Below are 23,779 nucleotides of genomic sequence, written 5' to 3'. Positions count from 1 at the left end.
CTGTAAGTCATGCAAGGGATTTGGAATCCTATGTGAGGCATGCAGGGGGTTTGGGATCTTTCCCAAGGTGTGCAGGATGATGGGGTCTCTCCTGAGGTACATGAGGGGGGTTTGCATTCTTATTTGAGATGTGGAGAGGGCTGTGGGCTCCCATCAGCCTGCTGGTGCTTTGTGTCCCTCCTGCTGCACACAGTGGGGCTGGAGTCTCTTCTGAGGCACTCAGGGGACGGGGTCCCTCCCGGGGTCCCTCCTGGGGCAGGTCCGGCTCGGAGCTGCCACGGCCCAGGGGCACCCAGGGGCAGCCGCCGTGCCGGGATGGCCGTGCCGAGGGGCCGAGGTGGTTGCTGCACGGGCACAGCTCAGGCGGTGCTGAGCACCCCGAGACGAGGGGCCATGGCCTGCACTGCCTCCATCCGTGCTGGGAACACAGACAGCCCAGCCGGCAGAGCGGCGGCACCGGGCCCCAGCCAGCACAGAGGGGAACAGAACCGATGCCAGAGCAGCCGTGGGGCCTGCCCGGCTCTCCGGGCCTGTGGGCAGCCCGGGCAGGAGCGGCTCGCTCTGTGCCGCGCTCTCCCCACAGAACGGGGCTCCGAGTGAGCACCTTGGGAATGCTGAGGGGATTTGGGGCTGCAACTGAACTTGCCAGCGAGAGAAACAATTCATATGAGACTTCTTTAGGCCTTTCTAAAGATGAACTGAGAAACAACTTCAAATCCCAGGCTAAATAGTGTGTTCTAATATGTGCTGATTTTTTGCAAACGATTTGTTTGCAACTCCCTGTCAGGCCTGTGGTGCTGTCCCAGCCAGCACCAACACCCAGGAGCTCTGCTGTGTGCAGCACGGCTGGGACAAGGGAAACGAGTTCACATCCCTACAGATGCCCTCTCTGCCTTCAGAGTTAACACACAATAGCAATATTCCAGCAAGAGCAGGTATTTTTACACCCTCAGGACGGTGTGCTCTTGTGGTCCTCATGGTGGATCAGAGAGGAAAGCCAAATTTGATGGACTAAACTTGACTGTAGGAGAGGGATAGCTCAGCAGAGGGCCTGGGGACACAGTGACTGGCACACAGCAGGAAGACCCCAGACTATCACAATTCAGCTGGGAGGGTGTAAAAGCCCAGGGGTTCTTGGTTCAGGGTCCCCCAGAGGCACCAGCTCAAGCTGCCACTCTTGCACCATGATAACATTGTTTGAAGGATCCAGTGGTCTGACAGTCTGCTATGGAGTACATTCTACATTTCCAATCTTTTGAGCATTTGGGAGCTTTTGATTTTGCTTTGCACCCAAGATAAATAAACCCCCAAAAGTGCACAAATAACTCCTTTACCATTTCCTCCTTTTATTTTCAGCTGATTTTTATATTGTTCTATTTGCTCTGCTACCTTGTCCTCATCTTTCTAAAATTCATGGGCCTAGTCAGGTCCAGCCTGGGATGGTGCACACATTTTGTTTAGTTCTCTAGTAACTTATCCCCAGCAATCGTGCTGACCACACCCATTTAAAATATTGCAAAAACCTAACCCTGGGCTGCAGTATGTGAATCACACTCCAGTGTGTGAGATGGCAGAGCATCAGGGCAGGCACTGAAGAAAGGGGAATTCCGTAGAATAGATTTGTTTAACCTGACTGCTAATGCTAACACAGAACTGCCTGTCATGTTGCCTTGCCTCTTTGCTAAGCTGAATTTGTGTTTGTGATTCACATGTGATACTTTCTTTTCAAATGTGCCTATTTTAGGGTGATTCTGAGGATGATTTAGAATGATTAGCAGGAGTCAGTAGACACTGGAATAAATCTTTAAGCTCAGCAGGAATTGAATCCTGTGATTTCAATATAGTTCTTATTATTCCACTTAAAACCTCACTATCCGTGCCAAATTTTTTTTTTAATTTATTTTACATAACTCTCTGATCACTTGGTAATTGAAAGGCCGAGGTTGGATTTGCATTGCTCCTCTGCCTTTATTATATACTACAGGAGCAGCTGTAAGCATATCTTCATCTTCTCCAGGGCTGGTATGCCCTGGGTTTCCCCACCAACACCCACCCTTGCCGGGCTCTGGGGGCCCCGTTCTCTCACTGGGCCTGTGGAGGGGCTCAGCTGCTCCCCCGCAGGAGCTGGCCAAGGGCCCGGTCCCCCGCCCCAGGGAGCTGTCTGGAGAAGGGACCAACCTGGGACAATCCTGAAATCCTGGGTCTTTGCTGATCCTTATCCATGCCTTTCACAAATATTGCCTCCTGAAGATGGCACCTCTGCAATGAGGAACAGCCCCATCTGATCCAGCTGTCCCTCTTCCATTCTCCAGGAATGAAACAAGAGCCTGTGCAGCAGGAAACCATTCCCGAAGGAAGCAGTGATTCTGTGCCTGACTCTGCTGCAGGAAGGGAGGCCATGCCAGGCACAGTAACACAAGGTAATTGCTGTGCCTCTGGGCCTGAGCCCAGCTGAGGCTTGAGCTGCCATCGTTGCTGCTTGGCTGTGCCTGCCCTTCAGGGATGTTGCACAGCGCATGGAAAGGGTGTTGAGAGTGACCAGGAGGCAACCCCGAGCTCCCCTGGCCCCTCTGCAGCTTTGGCCATGTCCATTCAGGACAGATGTGGCTCCCACAGCCTTACCCAGCCCCACTGCAGTACCCAGTTCCCTAAGGCTGAAGGGGATCCCAGCACACCCTGAAAAAGGTTCTCATCTGTGCTCCCTTCCAGATAAGGTTCCTGGCAAGGCTTCTCCATTAGCTTGGCTGCATAAAGTTGTGAAGCTCACTGGGCCTCCTGCAGGTATGCTCTCAGTATCCCATGGAGGAATAATCATTGACAGCCTGTCAGGGACCAGGTGACAGAAGCTTCTGTGGCTGTTTTAGTTACAGGTGTGTCTGCAGAGAGGATTTCCCCAGCTCCTGGGCTGGATGCTGCACACAAGCCTGACTCCCATCCCAGCGGTGAGTAGGGTGTCCTTGCTGACCCCACAGCCTGAGCACTGCTTTTCTGGGATCCATTCCTGGGAGGTTGAAATATTTCTTCTTAAGTTCCTCCAACAGAAACGACCAAACACACATCAGACGAGAAATCCCTGGGGCCATTTGAAGTCATGTGGAAAATGCTGAAGGAAATGCAGCAGGGAGAACAGCACCTTGTTGGACCATGTCCCTCAGCTTTCTCCTGAGACTCAGCAGCCGGGGGCTTTCTCTGCACATCTGGACACGCCGTGCCCAGCACAGCAGGAAGGGATCCATGGCAGCCTCGCAATCCTGCTGCTGCTTTCACAGCCTGCAAGGCTGTTCCCCAGTCTGGCCTGGCTGCAGCTTCTCCCCAGCCTCTGCAGGAAGGCATTTGGCATCAGCTGACAGGGAACCCAAACTGCAGCACAGGCCATGCACACCCTGAGATCCCCTACAATTTCCTGATCTTGGGGCAGACCAGGAGGGGCAGCTGTTTGCAGGAAGGAGTGCATTGGCCCAGCCCCAACAGCCTGGACATTTTCCTGATCTTTACCTGTGATTTTGACATGCATTACTTCTTGAAGATGCTACCTCCCCAATGGAGAATGTTTCCATCTGATCCAGCTGTCCTTTTTCCTTCCTCAAGTGATGGACCAACAGCCTAAGCACAAGGAGGCACTTCCCAGAGCAAGCAGTGGTTCATTGGCAGCCTCTGCCACAGGAAAGAAGGCGATGCCAGGCACGGGTCCAGACACAGGAGGTAATTGCTGTGCTGGGCTCAGCCCTCGGCGGGGCTGTGTGCCAGCAGCTCTCCCCACAGGGCCGGCCCTTGCACAGCCCAGCAGCAGCCAAAGCTGGAGGTGCCTCAGCTCCGAGGCCTCTGGAGATCATTCCCACCCCTTGGGAAACGGGACTTGAGGAACAACATCACTGCCTCTGCAGCTGTTCCCAGAGCTGGTCCTGAGTGCCCAGAGGCCCAAGCCACAGGAGCAGCCCTGAGTGGGAGCCATGACATGAGCCAGGGCCACAGCCAGCCCTGTCTCCCAACTGGGCACGGCCTGCACTGGCTCCTGACAGGGCCTGGCTCTGTCCCCTTGGGCTGGGGGAGCTGTCACAGAGCAGGGAGGGTCAGGGGTGGCTGTGGCTGCTCAGGGATGGCTTTGGCCTGAGTCCCTGGAAGGAGCCACTACCCAAGTGGCTGCGCTGTCCCCGGGCTCTGCTCCCGGCCTTCTGGGCTCTGTTGGGTGGCACAGCCTGTGCCAAGGGGCAGCAAGGTGCATGCAGACCCCAGCCCTGGAGGAAACAGAGAATGTACGGGATATACCCAGCATGCTGCCAGCTCAGCAGTGCAGCACAGCATGGACTCACACTGCCCATTGCTTCCATAGATGCAACCAGCACAACACAAGTTCCTGATTCCCAGAAGGATATTGAAAGGGCTTTCTGTCAGGGAATGTTCTGCTGGATAGAGCTAATAGCAGGCATGCTTTGTTTGGAGATTATCTTCATGTTGTGCTGCTTTGGAATCTGCTATGTCTGGAAGAGAAAACGGTGAGTGTTTTGCTCATCTTTCCCTCCAACAGCTTCTTTTGAAAGCCTATTGCAGACAGGAAACATTTCCAGGGAGGCTGCTGTGGACTTGTGGGTAGCCAGTGGTTTCCCAAATAACCCTGCTGAGAGTTCTGCTGCTGCCTGGGGCTTTCATTGGCCTCCTAATTGCTGGGCCTTGTCCTGGGGAGCCCACTTGGGCTGCAGCCGATGCTGGCTGCCACTGAGGCCGCCTGGCCAAGAGCAGCCCCAGGAGCAGCAGGCAGAGGCAAAGCAAGGCAGGGAGGAAGAAGAGAGGGGAAGAGATGGGCCTTGAAAGGCAGACACGCTCTGGGGCCTGCTCCTGGCCAGGGACCCTGCCCAGAGCCGTCCCCTGCTCGCCGGGGCCTTGAGGGGCAGCTCTCCAGCTGGGCCAAGCTGTGCCAGCAGCTGCAGCTGTGCTGGGGAGCCTTGGCTGCTCTGGGCCCTGCTGTGCAGGAGGGTCTCTTTGTGCCAGCGGCAACTGGGGGCCTCAGCCACCTTCTCTCTCCACAGGAGCACTTCTGGACAGTATTTGAAGGACAGTGGCTGCACTAAACACCCAGACAGCTTGAGCAGCACCTCTGGCTGTAATAAGGGCCTGATCAGCTCTCTGAAGAACCGTGAGAAGAGGATCCCAGGACTGCTCTCTTTGAAGAAACCTCCTATAACCCTGTAGATCCCACGGCCAACTCTTCTCCCCATGGGTATCCCCAAGGTCCCTTCAGACCCTTTTTTGATCTCCCTCTTCCCCAGCCTAGCTCGTTCCTTAATTCTTGTAGAGACCCCAAGACCAGCCCAGCACCCTCCAGCCCCACCTGAGACCAACATGGCCCTTCCTCTGTCCCTGAGCCCCCTGGCCCTGCCCTCTAAACAGCACTGAAGGTGAGCCCATCTGCCAGTGTAGGTGATGGCCCCTTCTTCTCTTCAAATAAAGAGATGGAGCTGTTAGCCCAGTGTCCAGCTGGTAGCACCAGCAAAGCCCACACAGCACCAGCCCTGGCTGAGCTCCATGTCCAGGAGCTGCCAGGGCTGACCACGGTGTCGGTGGGCAGGAGCCAGGCAGGGGCTGCTGTGACCAGCGGTGGGGCCCCGAGGGACTGGGGGAGTTCAAGCTGAGCATCCCTGGGCTGAGGGCACATTTTCTTCAGTGGCATCACCTGAGCCTGTACCTCCTCCACTGGAGTGCCCAGGAAAAGAGGGAACCATCAAGAGCAACACCAGGGACACAGCCTGACTGTGGACATGATTTTCTGAACCTGAGAGAATTTCATGCTCTTGGGAGCTGATTGTTCCCAAGAGAAAGTCTTTTGAGGAGTTTTTCTCTCTCAAGGACTGTTTATGAAAATAAGCTTTCATTTCCCAAAACAAGACACAGATGTTCTGAGAGTGTTTTTCTCTTTTCCCATCAATGAGATGAGGGAGGTATTGTTCCTTCTACCAGTCAAGACAATCTGTATCAGAACAACTTATAAAAGTGTTGAAAAACCCCAGAATAAAGGATTTTTGCCTCTTGAAAAAAACTCTGGTTGCTGTGTGTGATTGGAACCCTCGTTCTATAGTTTGTGTCCTCTATCAACACCTGACCAGCAATGTCAGCAGGCAAAACCAAGGTTTTGTTTATCAATGGACCTTTGATGAAGTAAAAGATTTACAATCAGGGCAGTCAGATGGGAGAACACTCGAGGGGTACAGCCAAGGCTGTGAGGTCACAGCAGGCTCTGGGGTTACACAGGTTGAGGTCACAGCAGGCTCTGAGGTCACAGAGGTCGCAGAGCCCCGTGGTTGCACAGCACCACAAGGACAGAGCAGTCAGTCCTTGACTGCGACTGTTGCAGCAGCGGCGGTGGCAGCAGCGGCTACAGCAGCAGCGGCGGTGGCAGCAGCGGCGGTGGCAGCAGCGGCGACAGCAGCAGCGGCGACGGCAGCAGCGGCTACGGCAGCAGCGGCGGTGGCAGCAGCGGCTACAGCAGCAGCAGCGGCGGTGGCAGCGGTGCTGACACTGGGACAGCGTTGTGAGGACAGTGGTGACAGCAAGAGCTGGAGGACTGGTAGAGGGAAAGGCACCATGGCCTTTCCTCTGCGCCTCTTCCTCCTGCTCCTCCTGGCAGTGGCCCTGCCTGACAGGGCTGCCCAGGCTGCTCCCTGGCGAGCACAGGGAGCAGGTGAGCCCACGGCCTGGTTCCCCTTTCTCGGGACAGCACTCCCTTCTCCCTGGGAAGCGTTGGGAATGGTTTTCCCCAAAGCATAAGGGAGGGTTTCCCCTGTGGGAGGGAGAGAGTCCCCAGGGGCCCTGGGCTGCTCCTGCCACACTTCCAGGGATGTTGCAAAGGGACTGCAAAGAGGGTGTTGAGAGTGACCACAGCTCCCCAGGTCCCTCTGCAGCTCTGACCATGTCCATTGCCATCTGGCTGCCAAGGCCTTACCCAAACCCCTTGCAGTGCCCAGTCCCCTAAGGCAGAAGGGGATCCCAGAATGCACCATGGACATGGCTCTGATCTGTGCTCCAATCTAGATTGGAATCATCACTTGGATTACCTGGAAGTAATGAATGATGGCTTGAAATTCTTGGAGGATGTTGGAGGCAAGTTCTCAATTCCCCTTTTTACTTACAGAATAATCGATATCAAGGTGGCAAGAGCTCAGCTATGTGCCATTTCCCTTAACATAATCTCAGCGGTGATGCGTTTTTGAAACCTTGTCCCACTGGAGCCCTGAGTGATCCCACAGGATTGCTGTCAGTGGGAGGAAGGAGCATTTAGCTGTCAATCTTCTTCCCATGTGCAATACCAGTGTCTCCTGTGTGCTCTGTGTAGCCATGGAGAAGAGCAGAGAGGGAAGGGGCCAGGCCCAGGGCTGTGCTCCGGGCCTGTGCCTTGCACGGCTCCTTTGCTGGCCCCAGGGACCCTGAGGATCTCCTATAGAGCCACAGCAGCTGTTCTGTCCTGCCTTTCTTTGCAGCCAAGCCTCTCGGTGAAGGTGATGCAGCTCCTCAACCCACACCCAGGACTGAGCCTCTGGGAGATGGTGAGGGTAGGTCAAGGCCTTTCCCCCAGGGAGAGCGGCCAGCTCAGAGCCCAGAGCTCGGCCAGGGCGGCATCGCTGCAGGTGCCAGGACAGAGCCGTGCACGTGTGTGCCCTCGGCCTGCGCGATCCCCTCACAGCTCCTGCGGCTCAGTGCTGCCTGTGCAGATCAGCAGAGATGAGAGAAGCTTCTGTGGCTGTTTAGTTACAGGTGTGTCTGCAGGGAGGACTTTGCCAGCTCCTGGGATGGTTACTGCACACAAGCCCGGCTCCCATCACAGGAGTAAGTGGTGTGTCCCTCCTGACCCCACAGCCTAAGCAATGGTTTTGCGGGATCCATTCCTGGAAAATGGAAATATTCTGTTCTAAGCTCCCCAAAGACAGAAGACCAAAGACACAGCAGAAGAGGAATCCCAGAAACGATCTGAACTTATACCGCAAATGCTGAAGGAAATGCAGCAGGGAGGACAAGGTGGGTCCATGTCCCTCATCCTTCTCCTGAGACTCAGCAGCCGGGGGCTTTCTCTGCACATCTGGACACGCCGTGCCCGGCACAGCAGGAAGGGATCCATGGTATCCTCATTGCCCCACTGCTGCTTTCACGGCCTGCAGGGCTGTTCCCCAGCCTGGCCTGGCTGCAGCTTCTCCCCAGCCTCCACAGGAAGGCATTTGGCATCAGCTGACAGGGAGCCCAAACTGCACCACAGGCCGTGCACACCCTGAGATCCCCTGCAATTTCTCACTCTCCAGGTAGATCAGGTCTAGGGGCTGTTTGGAGAAGGGACCAACTTGGGACAATCCTGAAATCCTGGGTGTTTGCTGATCCTTATCCATGCCTTTCACAAATACTGCCTCCTGAAGATGGCACCTCCACAATGAGGAACAGCCCCATCTGATCCAGCTGTCCCTCTTCCATTCTCCAGGAATGAAACAAGAGCCTGTGCAGCAGGAAACCATTCCCGAAGGAAGCAGTGATTCTGTGCCTGACTCTGCTGCAGGAAGGGAGGCCATGCCAGGCACAGTAACACAAGGTAATTGCTGTGCCTCTGGGCCTGAGCCCTGCTGAGGCTTGAACTGCCATCTCTGCTGCTTGGCAGTGCCTGCCCTTCAGGGATGTAGCACAGAGCATGGAAAGGGTGTTGAGAGTGACCAGGAGGCAGCCCACAGCTCCCCTGGCCCCTCTGCAGCTTTGGCCATGTCCACTGACACCTGGCTCCCACGGCCTTACCCAGCCCCATTGCAGTACCCAGTTCCCTAAGGTTGAAGGATATCTCAGCACACTCTGAAAAAGGTTCTCATCTGTGCTCCCTTCCAGATAATGTTGCTGGCAAGGTTTCTCCATTAGCTTGGCTGCATAATGTTGTGAATCTCACTGGGCCTCCTGCAGGTATGTTCTTAGTGTACCATGGTGGAATAATCATTGACGACCTGTCAGGAATCAGGTGACAGAAGCTTCTGTGGCTGTTCAGTTACAGGTGTGTCTGCAGGGAGCATTGTCCCAGCTCCTGAGCTGGTTACTGCACCCAAGTCCAGCTCTCAACGCAGCAGTGAGTAGTGTGTGCCTGCTGACCCCACAAGCTGAGCACTGGTTATGTGGGATCCATTCCAGTAAAATGGAAATATTCTGTTCTAAGGTCCTCCAAGAGAGAAGACTCAAGATACAGCAGAAGAGATATCCCTGAAACAATCTGAACTTATACGGCAAATGCTGAAGGAAATGCAGCAGGGAGGACAAGGTGGGTCCATGTCCCTCATCCTTCTCCTGAGACTCAGCAGCCGGGGGCTTTCTCTGCACATCTGGACATGCCGTGCTCGGCACAGCAGGAAGGGATCCATGGCAGCCTCACTTCCCCACTGCTGCTTTCACAGCCTGCAGGGCTGTTCCCCAGCCTGGCCTGGCTGCAGCTTCTCCCCAGCCTCTGCAGGAAGGCATTTGGCATCAGCTGACAGGGAGCCCAAACTGCAGCACAGGCCATGCACACCCTGAGATCCCCTGCAATTTCTCAATCTCGAGCTAGATCAGGTCTAGGGGCTGTTTGGAGAAGGGACCAACCTGGGACAATCCTGAAATCCTGGGTGTTTGCTGATTCTTATCCATGCCTTTCACAAATATTACCTCCTGAAGATGGCACCTCTGCAATGAGGAACAGCCCCATTCTCCTCTGTCCCTCTTCCATTCTCCAGGAATGAAACAAGAGCCTGTGCAGCAGGAAATTCCTGAAGGAAGCAGTGATTCTGTGCCAGACTGTGCTGCAGGAAGGGAGGCCATGCCAGGCACAGTAAAACAAGGTAATTGCTGTGCCTCTGGGCCTGAGCCCTGCTGAGGCTTGAGCTGCCGTCTCTGCTGCTTGGCAGTGCCTGCCCTTCAGGGATGTTGCACAGCGCATGGAAAGGGTGTTGAGAGTGACCAGGAGGCAGCCCACAGCTCCCCTGGCCCCTCTGCAGCTTTGGCCATGTCCACTGACACCTGGCTCCCACGACCTTACCCAGCCCCATTGCAGTACCCAGTTCCCTAAGGCTGAAGGTTATCTCAGCACACCCTGAAAAAGGTTCTCATCTGTGCTCCCTTCCAGATAAGGTTGCTGGCAAGGCTTCACCATTAGCTTGGCTATATAAAGTTTTGAAGCCCACTCGGCCTCCTGCAGGTATGTTCTCAGTGTCCCATGGAGGAATAATCATTGACAGCCTGTCAGGGACCAGGTGACAGAAGCTTCTGTGGCTGTTGAGTTACAGGTGTATCTGCAGAGAGGACTTTCCCAGCTCCTTTGCTGATTAGTGTGCAGAAGCCCCACTTCCATCGCAGGGGTGAGTAGTGTGTCCCTGCTGACCCCACAGGATGAGCACTGGTTTTGTGGGAACCACTGGGAAATGGAAATGTTTTCTGTTGAGGTCCTCCGAGTGGCAAAGAGAAACGTACAGGAGAGAAGGAATCACTGGAGTCAAACAACATCTGGAAACAAATTGTGGAGGAACTGCAGAAAGGGCCTGGTGGGTTCTTGTCCCCCTAAGCCTCATCCTGAGACTCAGTAGCCAGGGGCTTTCTCTACCCATCAGGACACGCTGTGCCCTGCACGGCCCCCTGCTGCTTTCATGCCCTGCAAGGCTCATGAAAGCTGGCCTGGCTGCAGCTTCTCCCCAGCCTCCACAGGAAGGCATTTGGCATCAGCTGACAGGGAGCCCAAACTGCAGCACAGGCCGTGCACACCCTGAGATCCCCTGCAATTCCCCAGTCTCTGAGCAGATCAGAAAGGGCAGCTGTTTGGAGGAGGGAGGGCCCTGGCCCAGGCCAAATAACCTGGGCACTTTCCTGGTCCCTGTCACTGATAAATACTGGCTCCTGAAGATGCCACCACCCAAATGGGGAACAGTTCCGTATGATCCAGCTGGCTCCTTTCTTTCTCAAGACATGGACATACAGATTCTGTGGAAGGCAGCATTTCCTGCAGGCAGCGGTCACTCGTCGACAGCCTCTGCTGCAGGAAGGAATGGGATGGCACACATGAGTACGGGCCCAGACACAGGAGGTAATTGCTGTGCTGGGCTCAGCCCTCGGTGGGGCTGTGTGCCAGCAGCTCTTCCCCCAGGGCCGGCCCTTGCACAGTGCGGCGGCAGCCAAAGCTGGAGGTGCCTCAGCTCCAAGGCCTCTGGAGTTCGTTCCCAGCCCTTGGGAAATGGGACTCATGCACCAACATCACTCCCTCTGCAGCTGCTCCCAGAGCTGGTCCTGAGTGCCCAGAGGCCCAAGGCACAGGAGCAGGGAGCCCTGCTGAGAGCCCAGGGCCACTGCCAGCCCTAGCACACCATGGGAGTGATTCTCATCTTGGTTTACTTCTAGATTTGGTTGCTGGGAAGGCTCGTTCCTTAGCCTTGAGATATGAAGATTTGAAGCCCTCTGGGCCACCTGCAGGTATATTCATTATATATATTTTTATTATATATATAATAAGGAATAATCATTATCAACCTGTCAGGGACCAGGTGACAGAAGCTTCTGTGGCTGTTTTAGTTACAGGTGTGTCTGCAGAGAGGATTTCCCCAGCTCCTGGGCTGGATGCTGCACACAAGCCTGACTCCCATCCCAGCGGTGAGTAGGGTGTCCTTGCTGACCCCACAACCTGAGCACTGCTTTTCTGGGATCCATTCCTGGGAGGTTGAAATATTTTTTGTTAAGTTCCTCCAACAGAAAAGACCAAACACACTTCAGAGAAGAAATCCCAGGAGGGATTTGAAGTCATATGGAAAATGCTGAAGAAAATGCTTCAGGGAGGACAAGGTGGGTCCATGTCCCTCAGCTTTCTCCTGACACTCAGCAGCCAGGGGCTTTCTCTGCACATCTGGACATGCCGTGCCTGGCACAGCAGGAAGGGATCCATGGCAGCCTCGCTGCCCCACTGCTGCTTTCACAGCCTGCAAGGCTGTTCCCCAGTCTGGCCTGGCTGCAGCTTCTCCCCAGCCTCTGCAGGAAGGCATTTGGCATCATCTGACAGGGAGCCCCAAGTGCACCACAGGCCATGCACACCCTGAGATCCCCTGCAATTTCCTGATCTTGGGGTAGATAAGGAGGGGCAGCTGTTTGCAGGAGGGAGTGCTTTGGCCCAGCCCCAACAGCCTCAACATTTTCCTGATCCTTAACCATGCCTTTGACAAGCTTTGCCTTCTGAAGATGCCACCTCCCCAGTGGGGAATGTTTCCATCTGATCCAGCTCTGCCTCTTCCTTTCTGCAGAAGTGGATGAAGAGGCTGTGCTGAAGGCGGTGTTTCCCGGAGGAAGCAGTGGTTCACTGGCAGCCTCTGCTGCAGGAAGGGAGGCCATGCCAGGCACAGTCCCAGGAGGTAATTGTTGTGCCTCTGGGCCTGAGCCCTGCTGAGGCTTCAGCTGCCATCTCTGCTGCTTGGCAGCGCAGGCACAGCCTGGACAAGACCGGCACAGCCCAGAGGAATTATCCCCAGCAGGCTCAGGACACTCGGTACTGAGCAGTCCTGTTGGGCTCCCTGCATGGGAGACACGTCCCAAAACCCAGCAGTGGCTGCAAAAGGGTGCCCGTGGTGGGGAAAGGGCAGAGGGGGAGGTCAAGGCTCCACTGCATCCTGAGAGGGCCTGGCTCTGTCCCCTTGGGCTGTAGGAGCTGTCCCAGCAGAGGGAGGGCAGGAGGGATGGAGCGGGGAAGGGATATTTGTGGCACTGCCTGCTGTTGTTTTCCCCAGGGCTTTAGGGAGGTTTTTCTCTTTGGGAGGGGAGAGAGCTCCCAGGAGCCCCCGGCTACCCCACTTTCCTCTCCAGGGATGTTGCACAGGGCATGGAAAGAGGGTGGAGAGTGACCAGCAGCCAGCCCAGAGCTCCCCAGGCCCCTCTGCAGATTTGGCCCTGTCCATTGACACATAGCTCCCATGGCCTTAGCCAAACCCCTTGCAGTGCCCAGTCCCCTAAGGCAGAAGGGGATCCCAGAATGGACTGAAAAGGGTTCTCATGTGTGCTCCGTTGTAGATTGGGATCGTGATATGGATTATCTGGAAGCCCTGGTGGAAAATGGCTTGAAATTCTTGGAGGATGTTGGAGGCAAGTTCTCAATTCCCTTTTTACTTACAGAATAATCAATGTCAAGGTTGCAAGAGCTCAGCCATGTGCCATTTCCCTTAACATAATCTCAGCGGTGATGGATTCTGGAAATCTTGTCCCACTGCCTCCTGCAGCCTGGAGGGATCCCACAGGATTGCTGTCAGTGGGAGGAAGGAGCATTTAGCTGTCAATGTTCTTCCCATGTGCAATAGCAGTGTCTCTTTCTGCGTGCTCTGTGCAGCCACGGAGAGGAGCAGAGAGTGAAGGGGCCAGGCCCAGGGCTGTGCCCCGGGCCTGTGCCTTGCACAGCTCTGTTGCTGGCCCCAGGGACCCTGAGAATCTCCTATAGAGCCACAGCAGCTGTTCTGTCCTGCCTTTCTTTGCAGCCAAGCCGCTTGGTGAAGGTGATGCAGCTCCTCAACCCATACCCAGGACTGAGCCTCAGGGAGGTGGTGAGGGTAGGTCAAGGCCTTTCCCCCAGGGGGAGCGGCCAGCTCAGAGCCCAGAGCTCGGTCAGGGCAGCATCGCTGCAGGTGCCAGGACAGAGCCGTGCACGTGTGTGCCCTTGGCCTGCGCGATCCCCTCACAGCTCCTGCAGCTCAGAGCTGCCTGTGCAGATCAGCAGAGATGAGAGAAGCTTCTGTGGCTGTTTAGTTACAGGTGTGTCTGCAGGGAGCACTTCCCCAGATCTTGAGGTGGTTACTGCACCCAAGCCTGGCTCCCATCGCAGGGGTAAGTGGTGTGTCCCTCCTGACCCCACAGGCTGGGGACTGGTTTTTTGGGATCCATTCCTGGGAAATTGAAATACTTTGTGTTAAGGTCCTCCAAAAAGAAAGACCCAAGATAATGGAACCAAAAAGTCTCTATCATCAAATGATTTCCTGAGACCAACAGAGAAAGAAGTGCAGGGAGGACAAGGTGAGTCCATGTCCCTCAGCCTTCTCCTGAGACTCAGCAGCCGGGGGCTTTCTCTGCACATCTGGACACGCCGTGCCCAGCACAGCAGGAAGGGATCCATGGCAGCCTCACTTCCTCTCTGCTGCTTTCACAGCCTGCAGGGCTGTTTCCCAGCCTGGCCTGGCTGCAGCTTCTCCCCAGCCTCTGCAGGAAGGCATTTGGCATCAGCTGACAGGGAGCCCCAAGTATATCACAGGCCATGCACACCCTGAGATCCCCTGAAATTTTTCGGTCTTGGGCTAGATCAGCTATAGGGGGTGTTTGGAAGAGGGAGGGCCCCAGAGCAGTTCCAAAAGCATGGGCTTGTTCCTGATCCTTATCCATATCTTTGACAAGTATTGCCTGAAGAAGACCAGCACAGCGCAGAGGAATGATACCATGCAAGCTCAGGGGTTTGGGTACTGAGATGTCCTGTGCAAAATGGGGTGGCAAGGTGCCTGCAGGCCCCAGCTCTGGGGGAAACAGAGAACGTCCTGGCCATATCCACCGTGCTGCCAGCTCAGCAGCAGAGCACAGCACGGGCTCACGCTGCCCATTGCTCCCACAGATTCAGCCGGCACCACAACTCATGCTCAGACTATCTGGGAAAGTATGAGAAGAATTTTCAGCCCGGGAACACATGGTTTGATTAAGCTAATGGCCATTTTGGTTGCTGGAGCCCTTTTTCTGATGATGTGCTGTGCTGGAATCTGGTATTGCTGGAACAGAAAAGGGTGAGTGTTTTGCTGATCTCTACGTCAAACTTGTGGATAGTCCTTGGTAGCCCAAATATCTCTGCTGAGGGTTCTGATGCTGCTCAGCCCTTTTATTGGCCTCCTAATTGCTGGGCCTTGTCCTGGGGAGCCCACTTGGGCTGCAGCCAGTGCTGGCTGCCACTGAGGCTGCCTGGCCAAGAGCAGCCCCAGGAGCAGCAGGCAGAGGCAAAGCAAGGTGGGCAGGACAAAGAGCAGGAATGAGATTGCCCTTGAAAGGCAGAGGTGCTCTGGGGCCTGCTCCTGGCCAGGGACCCTGCCCAGAGCCATCCCCTGCTCGCCGGGGCCTTGAGGGGCAGCTCTCCAGCTGGGCCAAGCTGTGCCAGCAGCTGCAGCCGTGCTGGGGAGCCTTGGCCGCTCTGGGCCCTGCTGTGCAGGAGGGTCTCTGTGTGCCAGCGGCAGCTGGGGGCCTCAGCCACCTCCTCTCTCCACAGGAGCATGTCTGCACCTTCAGAAGACCAGCCAAAGACTCCACTCAGCGAGAAGCTGACCTGTCATCCCCAGTCTTTAAATCTGTCCCCATCTGCTGTGCTGCAGCCCCATTTTGAGGGTGTCCCAAAACCCATACCTCCAAAGCTAAACCCTATTCCCCAGACCCCCCTGGATCTGCTCCCTCGTGTGCAGGAGGTGCCCTGTGTGCCAGGAGCAGATGGGGCCTCAGCCGCCTCCTCTCTGCTCAGGAGCACCTCTGCACCTTCAGAAGACCTGACAAAGACTTTAGTCAGCGAGCACTTGACCTGTTATCCCTGCGCTTCAGCTCTGTCCCCATCTGCTTTGCTGCGGGTGCAGCCCCGTTTTGAGGGCGTCATAAAACCCAAACCTCCAAAGCGAGACCCTCTGCCCCTGAGCCCCCTGGCCCTGCACCCTGGCCAGGACTGAAGGTGGGCAGCCCCTGTCCACCAGAGCAAGCCTTGGCCCATGTTTTGTGTTTAAATATTGGCCCATGTTTTGTGTTCAAATATTGGCCCATGTTTTGTGTTCAAATATTATCCCATGTTTTGTGTTCAAATAAAGAGTTGAAACTGTTACCCCAGTGTCTGGCTGGTACCACCAGCAAAGCCCACAGGGCACCAGCCCCGGCTGAGCTCCATGTCCAGGAGCAGCTGGTAACTCAAGCCAGAGTTTTCCAGCTAGCTCAAATACAGGTTTTCTTCTCTCTCCGGCCCACTGCCAGGAGGGATCCCTGCCAGAGCTGCTGTCTGGGTTTAGATCAGGATTTGAGCAGTCCAATTCCCTCTGAGCACAAGTCTATAGACCAAGTAAAGAAGCTGTAATAAATTTTTATTATTTGTTAATCAAATTAAATATTATTATTAAAACATGATTGCTAAGGTTGTTTTAAAAAAGCTAACATAGCAGAAACGCCTAACCACAATGACCACATATGCGGCTGTGAAGGCAAGAAGCTGAAACTGCAGAGCTGGAGCTGCAAAATGTTTTCCAGCTGTACAAAGGGGAAGTAGAACATCTCCTTATTAAGGACAATTGCCTACCCACGACCACCAAGAGGCAGAAGAAGACCCCCTAGCAACAGGAGGCGCAGGTACTGATGCGATCCAGGAAGACACAGATGCAGGGACTGTATAAAAAAGGGAACCTCCTCAGCCAAGGCGCGCGCCATGTGCAGGAAACTTAGGAGGAAGTGTCCTCCGGCTCGCCCCCAGCTGGGTTTTTGCTTGCTTTACTGCTTGCTGAATTAATAAAAATTGGCTTTCATTAATTATTATATAAATTGTCCCTTCTATTTTGTCACGACAATTTATAACAGAAGCCACAAGGGGGACTCTTCTGGGTTATATTTCACAATGTATTCTTGCAAAGGGAACGCCAGGAAGAGGCAAAGGTTTGGGGGTCTGGGCTGATTATTTTAACAGGACTTCTTTGGAGGGTGCGAGTTTCAGAAAGAACCAATTATTTTTCACAGCTAGCAAACTTAAAAACTTTTTACAAATCAATGTTAAACACGCTAAGATAAGAAATAACAGACACAGACTCCTTCGAATGCCTACAAAGGTGTAGGAGTAAACTCACGGGAGGGGACCTGGGTATTCGGGGAGAGCGGGGCAGTGGACAGTCACCCGACCTCCTTTAGATGGGACACAGGAGACGGAAATGCCCCGGGGACCACCGGCGAGAACACTTCACTATCCTCGGGAGACCAAAAGGCTGAGTCCCCCGCACGTTCCTGGGCTGGGGCCGGAGAAACACGGAGCGGCCCCGACTGCTGGAAATGACAGCGGCGCTTTCTCTCCGTCCCCTCAGGCTCCCCGCTGCATCCCCGCGGCGGGGCAGAGGGGGAGGGCGGTCGGCACGGCCCCCGGCAGCAAGGACTCAAACAGAGGGGTCTGGAAAAAGGAAACTCCAGTAACAACGATAAACCCGGGCCCCGGCAGGGAGCGGGGAAGAACAGAGGAAAAAAGCCTCAACCTCTGGCGCTCCTCCTGGAGTGGGGTACGGGGGAGGAGTGGGCACTCCCCGAGCTGACAGCCAGAGGGGAATGACACAACAAGCTGGGGCTGACCACGGTGTGGGCAGGCAGGAGCCAGGCAGGGGCTGCTGTGACCAGCGGTGGGGCCCCGAGGGGCTGGGGGAGTCCAAGCTGAGCGTCCCTGGGCTGAGGGCACATTTCCTTCAGTGGCATCACCTGGGCCTGCACCTCATGAGGCACGCAGGGCAAATTTCAGCTCTCTCCTGAAGTGTGCAGGGTTCCCACATGAGGTGTGCAGTAGGGTTTAATTGAGAGGGTTTTTTACTCTTCTCAGCACAGCAAAGGGGACACTCTTGGCTGAGGTTTTGCAGTGCTTGGAGAAAACCTCTTGCGAGCCCTTGGGCCTTGCCTGTGGGCACAGTGGGCAGGTGGAGCCCATCCCTTGAGGCCAGTCTGGGCTGCTCAGGCCGGGCTGGGCCAGGTGAGGGCCCTGGCAGGGAATGGCCACAGCCGTGTGGTCTGATGAGGCTGCCAAGCTTCAGCCTGGCCCTGTGCTGCAGCCAAACACACATTTACAGCTATGGCCATTCTCTGGGGCACAGGAGGCACCCAGGGGTATAACTGTGGCAGTGGCTTCTCACCCTGAAGGGAGGCTGGCTCTCTTGGTTCCGAGGGCACAGCTTCGATCCCAGTTACCTTTGTGAACCTGCTGGGGAAGTGTTGAGGGGCAGAGAATTCCAACCCTTCTCACTGGGAAGCATGGCTGCTGGTGTGGCGTTTTTAAATTTTTTGCCCTCTAAATTTGTGTCCTGGCAGAGGGTTAAGTTTGCTTGCTCTCAGTAAGAGCCTTTTCATCTTGGTGCTTGGGGGGCTGCAATGCAGCCAGGATTGAAGAAGGATCAGCAGCTGCTTGGTCCATGTTTGTGGGATACCTTGTGGGGCACCTTTTGGCTGTGATTTATGGTAGTGCTTATGCAGGCATTTTACAAAAACTGGCTTCAGTTCTTTCATCTTGTCAAAGTTGGGAATAAATGTCTTTAACACAACTTTAATATTAAGAGCCAGGCATTACTTGCTTGAAGTGCTGCATGCACAGGCCATTGGAATCACAGGCCCAAGGCACAGGAGCAGCCCCGAGTGGGAGCCCTGCCATGAGCCCAGGGCCACAGCCAGCCCTGGCTCCCAACTGGGCAGGGCCTGCACTGGCTCCTGACAGGGCCTGGCTCTGTCCCCTTGGGCTGGGGGAGCTGTCACAGAGCAGGGAGGGTCAGGGATGGCTGTGGCTGCTCAGGGATGGCTTTGGCCTGTGTCCCTGGAACGAGCCACTGCCCAAGCAGCTGCGCTGTCCCTGGGCTCTGCTCCCGGCCTTCTGGGCTCTGTTGGGGGGCACAGCCTGTGCCAAGGGGCAGCAAGGTGCCTGCAGGCCCCAGCTCTGGGGCAAACAGAGAACGTCCTGGCCGTATCCAGCATGCTGCCAGCTCAGCAGCAGAGCACAGCACGGGCTCACACTGCCCATTGCTTCTGTAGATGTTATCACTGAAACAGGAGTCTATGTCAAGGATGCAGTGAACTGTCTGCCCCCAGGATGTCCACAGGTCCTGCATGATAGGCACAGTAGTGACACTGTTCACTGTGCCACTTGTCCTGATATGCTGCTGTTTTGGGATTTGGAAGCTTTACGACATGAGATGGAAAGTTGTTGATTTTTGTCCACAGTCATGCTGCTGTGCACTTGTGGGTAGTCCTTCATTGCCCAAATAATTTTGCTGAGAGTTGTGCTGCTGCCCAGGCCTTTCTTTGGCCTCTTCACTGCAGGGCCTTGTCCTGGGGAGCCCGCTCGGGCTGCAGCCAGTGCTGGCTGCCACTGAGGCTGCCTGGCCCAGAGCAGCCCCAGGAGCAGCAGGCAGAGGCAAAGCAAGTTCACAATATTTGGCAATCATTTCATGATAGGACAGAGGTTATTTAAGAGCTCATGTAAAGTTTCATGGTAACAGTGATGTTACTGGACAAGCAAATTTGCTGTAATTCAGTGTTAAAACAAATCCAACCTGATGAAATTTTGGCTTTGGCCTTGAGACTTTGCTTTTTGTGTGAGCCCTGTTCTGGATTGACTCCCAATCAGTCTTGGAGCCAGTTCTGGGTGAAGGCTCATCCCAGCCCTGACCCTTAGCAGATTTGGGCTCCAGAGGAAACTGAGGCTGCACTGCACGTGACTAGGCTGCAGGGCTCCATTATCAAAGGGCTTTGAGAAGTTTAAATGACTATATTTTTACTACATGGCTTTGTATATGAAATTAATTCACTTTTTTTAAACTTACTTTTAGAAAAACTTATTTTCCAGTTCTTTTTCCAGTTCTTTGATTAATTGAGTGTAATTGAGTAAATTACAGCATAATCATCCTATGGCTGAATTACAAGGCTGTAAGTACTATAAAATGAAATAATTTTTATACTCTTCTGTCTTTCACAGACTATTCAAACTTACATTGGTTCGATGTGACCAGCAGAAGAGTTTTACTCCTCTTTTACTTCAAACAAAGAGCAGAGCTGGAATCTGTTGGAAAGAATCTTTTCACTTCATAGCTTATGCATACTACCAGGGTTCTTTCATTTTTTTCCAGCTCTGGGCTGGAATATAAAAATATTACAACAGCAAATACTCCTGTGTTGGAATACAAAATAAAAGCTTTAATACATAAATGAGTATAAGCAGAAATTCTGTATTTATTTTAGGCTTGATGATGTCCACAGCTGCACAAGCATAGTGTGACAGTAATGACATTAATATTTAATACTAGTATATTTTGAATTGCAATATATAACAAATCAAGTATGTCTCATTTTCTGCTATTCAAAGAAAACTAATAATAAGCTGATAACATGCAGCTTGGGAACTATTTCGACACTTTTGGTTAAATTACCACTCCTGACTGTAAAACCCATGATAAATAACAATTTTAATCTACTACTCCTCAAAATAAAATAATTGTGACATCATGGCTGTCATAGGGTGACTTTACCTTTAAGATAGCTTTGGGAGCTAAGGAAGTTGAAGCTGCTGGTGGCTGATGGGAGTCTTTTCTCCTGACCAATTATTGGTCATTTCTGAGAATTGGTGGTGGTTTTAACCATTGAGAAGTGAGATCAACCTGTGAACACCACCTTAAGATGTAAAGCCAGGGTTCTCTTGCTCTCTTTGGTGTCCGACTTCTGAAGAGGTAACAGGCTCTGTCTCGGCCTCCTCCCCCTCCCCCGTCCAGGCCGGACAAGGCTGCAGAGGGTGGGGGGAAGAGAAACGGAGCCGGCCGGCCTGACTGGGTTTGCAGTTTCTGCTGCTGAACTGAAACCTGACACCATGAACATCTGCAGCTTTCCAAGACTTTAACTCTTTTACTACCTGGATGAGACGTACAGATTACTCCTTTTTCCCAGAGAGAGAGAGAGACAATCAACATGAAAAAAGACATCATAAAACCATCAAAGACAGTGAAGAAAAGAGTTAAGTTTTAGATGAGGAAGAGAGAATAAGGAGATGCTTTATAAGCTGAAATATTTTTCTTTTAAAGCTATGGAGATGGACAGTAGTGTTCTGAAAAAGCTCCTTTAATTCATGACAGAGTATATTGGGAGGAATGGAATGTTCAAAGTGTGGATTTTGAGCAAAACAGTGAAGTAGTTGTGATACAGTGAGGTGGTGGAACAGAGGAGAAGAAGTAATAGTTGAAGATTTGGGGCTCTGTTGTGGTTTTAAAATAGTAACTAAAAAATTACTAGAAAACTTACTTATTTCTTGCTGTGAGATATGGATTAGAACAAGAGCAAAACAGGGGTAAAACTTAAAAGGAATAAAGAAAGTTTATTAACAAAAGTACAAGAATAAAAAAACTAAAATAAAACTTCCAGAAAACTCCTTTTTTTCTCCCACTACCCAACCATTTCCTTGTTTACATGACAACATAGAGACAAAAACTTTGGAACTTTGGTGTTTAAACAGTCCCCAATTCCTGCTAGAATCTTTTCATCAGTCTCTGTAGAGAAACAGAAGTCTTCTTCTGCAAATCCATGGAGTTTCTCACAAGAAAACTATTTCTGTTACAGTTTTCTATTTCTCTGATGCCTGCTGACCAGAAATCTGTCATCAGTCCTCTCCTCCCATTTCACATCACTCTGAGGTGTGTATGGGTCCATGAGTCTAGGGATGTCATTTTTAAGGATGAGTTATTCAAATGCAGAAGTTCTCTTCATCTGTCTCTGTGAGCCTCCCTGGAAACAGAAGTTTTCTCTTTGCCCTTCAAGGCCCCAAATCTTCAACTATTACTTCTCCCCGCTCTGTTCCAGCACTTCACTGTATCACAATTACTCCACCTTTTGCTCAAAATCCACACTTTTAACACTCCATTCCTCCCAATATACTCTGTCATGAATTAAAGGAGTTTTTTTTCAGAACACTATTGTCCATCTCCATAGGTTTAACAGAAAAACATTTCAGCTTAATTAAGGCATCTCCTTATTCTCTACCTTTTCTGAAGCTTAAATCTTTTCTTTACTGTCTCTTATAGTTTATAAAGTCTCTTTACATGTTGATTACTCTCTTTTTCTCTCTCTGGGTAAAAGGATTAATCTGCAAGTCTCATCTGGGTAATGAAAAGGTTAAAATCTTGCCCAGGCTTTGTAGATGGTTCTGTGATCTCTGCCGGAGCAGCAGCTGGAGATGTCTGCAATGGAAGATTCTTCATGGCTGCTCTGGAGAGTGTGGTCACTGTCTCAGCCCGCCACAGGTCAAGAGCTTTCTCTCTCTTTACTCAGCAGTCTGTGGTGAATTCAGTCACAGCAAAAACTGCAGCCGAGCCAGGGACCGGCCTGGCCCGGCCAGAGCCCAGGGCAAGCCCCGCAGGCCCCATCTCCCGGCCTGGAGCCGCTGGGCCCAGCCCAGCCCCTGCCCGGGCCGCATGGGCTGGGCCGGGGACGGGAAGCCAGCTGGAGCTCTGTTACCTTTCACAGCCAGGAAACAAAGAAATTCCCAGGCTTAGGTCTTAAGGTGGTGTTCACAGGTTGATCTCACTTTTCAATGGTTAAAACTGCTGTCAATTCTTAGAAATGGCCAGCTGTTGGCTAGGAGACAAACTCCCACCAGCCTCCAGCGGTTTTAACTTCCTTAGGTGTTTCTCTTTGTTTTCTTAAATGCCAGTCTATCACAGGCTGCTTGAGGCAAAGAAAAAACTTCTTTTTCCTGGGAGGATCACAGAAACAGATGAAGAAAACTTCTGCCTTTGAATAACTCATCCTTAAAAATGACATCCCTAGACTCATGGACCCATACACACTTCAGTGATGTGAAATGGAAGGAGAAAATCTGATGACAGATTTCTGGTCAGCTGGCATCAGAGAAATAGAAAACTGTAACAGAAATAGTTTTCTTGTGAGAAACTCCATAGATTAGCAGAAGAAGACTTCTGTTTCTCTACAGAGACTGATGAAAAGATTCTAGCAGGAATTGGGGACTGTTTAAACACCAAAGTTCCAAAGTTTTTTGTCTCTATGTTGTCATGTAAACAAGGAAATGGTTGGGTAGTGGGAGAAAAAAAGGAGTTTTCTGGAAGTTTTATTTTAGTTTTTTTATTCTTGTACTTTTGTTAATAAACTTTCTTTATTCCTTTTAAGTTTTACCCCTGTTTTGCTCTTGTTCTAATCCATATCTCACAGCAAGAAATAAGTAAGTTTTCTAGTAATTTTTTAGTTACTGCTTTAAAACCACGACAATGGCATTAACATTAAAAATTATATTCTTGCATACATAACACAGAACTTTATCAAATACTAAAATGTATTGAAAATCTATTAGGTAATTGCTTTTATGTGTTCTGTGAATACAGCAAATTACCATACTCTAATGTTGCTAAAATATAATTTTAATGTATCCAGTTTCTAGAGTGTCTATAGTACAAGAACAAATATATGCAAAGGTCTGGTTTCACTTCTAACTTCTTCCAAATAGTTGTGTCTAGTCTGCTGCATTTATTTTAGTATTTTGATTCTGGTTTATGATATGGATTAAGACAATGACAAAATTCTTGGTCTTTTCAGCTACATACTGAAAAATTACATACATAAGAAATTAAAAGCCTTACCTGAATGAATTTACCTCTCAGAGACAAATTATAGTAAACACGTGCCTATCTTTGGTACAACAGTAGTTTCTGTCTGAGCATTCCTGCACAGTGTTGAAATGTTTTTGGTAGATCTTCAAGCATTTCCCATCTGAGGCTTTTTTCCTCCATAGTAATCCTGCAGAAAGATAAACCTGAAAACTTGTTGGTAACACATTCAAACAAGTCACATCTAGGTATATAACAGCGAGAGAATGAAGAAAAAATTTTGGGTGGTCTAACAAGCATTGAAAAGAAACAAATTCTTTTTCTAACACAATAGGCCCACAAAAGCTAAACTGACTGAAGAACACTGGGTTTTCTTACCAAGGCAGAGCAAGATGTTACCACCTGTCTAGAGGATATTCATAATAATCCCTTCAAAAGTACTGGAAAACAACTTTTTT

At 52.0% G+C, this 23,779-nt stretch overlaps 1 protein-coding gene across 18 annotated transcripts; it reads left to right on the top strand.

The window, feature by feature from the left end:
- Positions 1 to 6,276: 6,276 nt before the first annotated feature.
- On the top strand, positions 6,277 to 15,826 carry LOC147651106 (uncharacterized). Of its 18 annotated transcripts, none has more exons than XM_086846422.1 (24): positions 6,277 to 6,673; positions 7,024 to 7,092; positions 7,470 to 7,541; positions 7,738 to 7,815; positions 7,903 to 8,004; positions 8,456 to 8,563; positions 8,848 to 8,919; positions 9,002 to 9,079; positions 9,167 to 9,268; positions 9,717 to 9,821; positions 10,106 to 10,177; positions 10,266 to 10,337; positions 10,422 to 10,520; positions 10,937 to 11,056; positions 11,368 to 11,439; positions 11,539 to 11,616; positions 11,704 to 11,805; positions 12,258 to 12,365; positions 13,018 to 13,089; positions 13,476 to 13,547; positions 13,744 to 13,821; positions 13,909 to 14,007; positions 14,594 to 14,759; positions 15,233 to 15,826. In XM_086846422.1, the coding sequence occupies exons 1-24, from the start codon at positions 6,577 to 6,579 to the stop codon at positions 15,675 to 15,677; spliced, it is 2,538 nt and encodes an 845-aa protein (XP_086702548.1). In that variant the 5' UTR covers positions 6,277 to 6,576; the 3' UTR covers positions 15,678 to 15,826. The 18 variants fall into 18 exon arrangements, with proteins under 18 accessions (XP_086702548.1, XP_086702557.1, XP_086702553.1 ...); XM_086846431.1 differs by having other exon boundaries at positions 6,279 to 6,673; positions 11,716 to 11,805; XM_086846427.1 differs by having other exon boundaries at positions 6,280 to 6,673; positions 9,008 to 9,079.
- The last annotated feature ends 7,953 nt before the right edge of the window (positions 15,827 to 23,779 follow it).

Source organism: Cyanistes caeruleus, chromosome 11 (assembly GCF_971803275.1).
Source record: "Cyanistes caeruleus chromosome 11, bCyaCae1.hap1.1, whole genome shotgun sequence".
Classification (NCBI taxonomy): domain Eukaryota; kingdom Metazoa; phylum Chordata; class Aves; order Passeriformes; family Paridae; genus Cyanistes; species Cyanistes caeruleus.
Note: the sequence above shows the minus strand (reverse complement) of the source record. Positions and strands in the feature narration are given on the sequence as shown.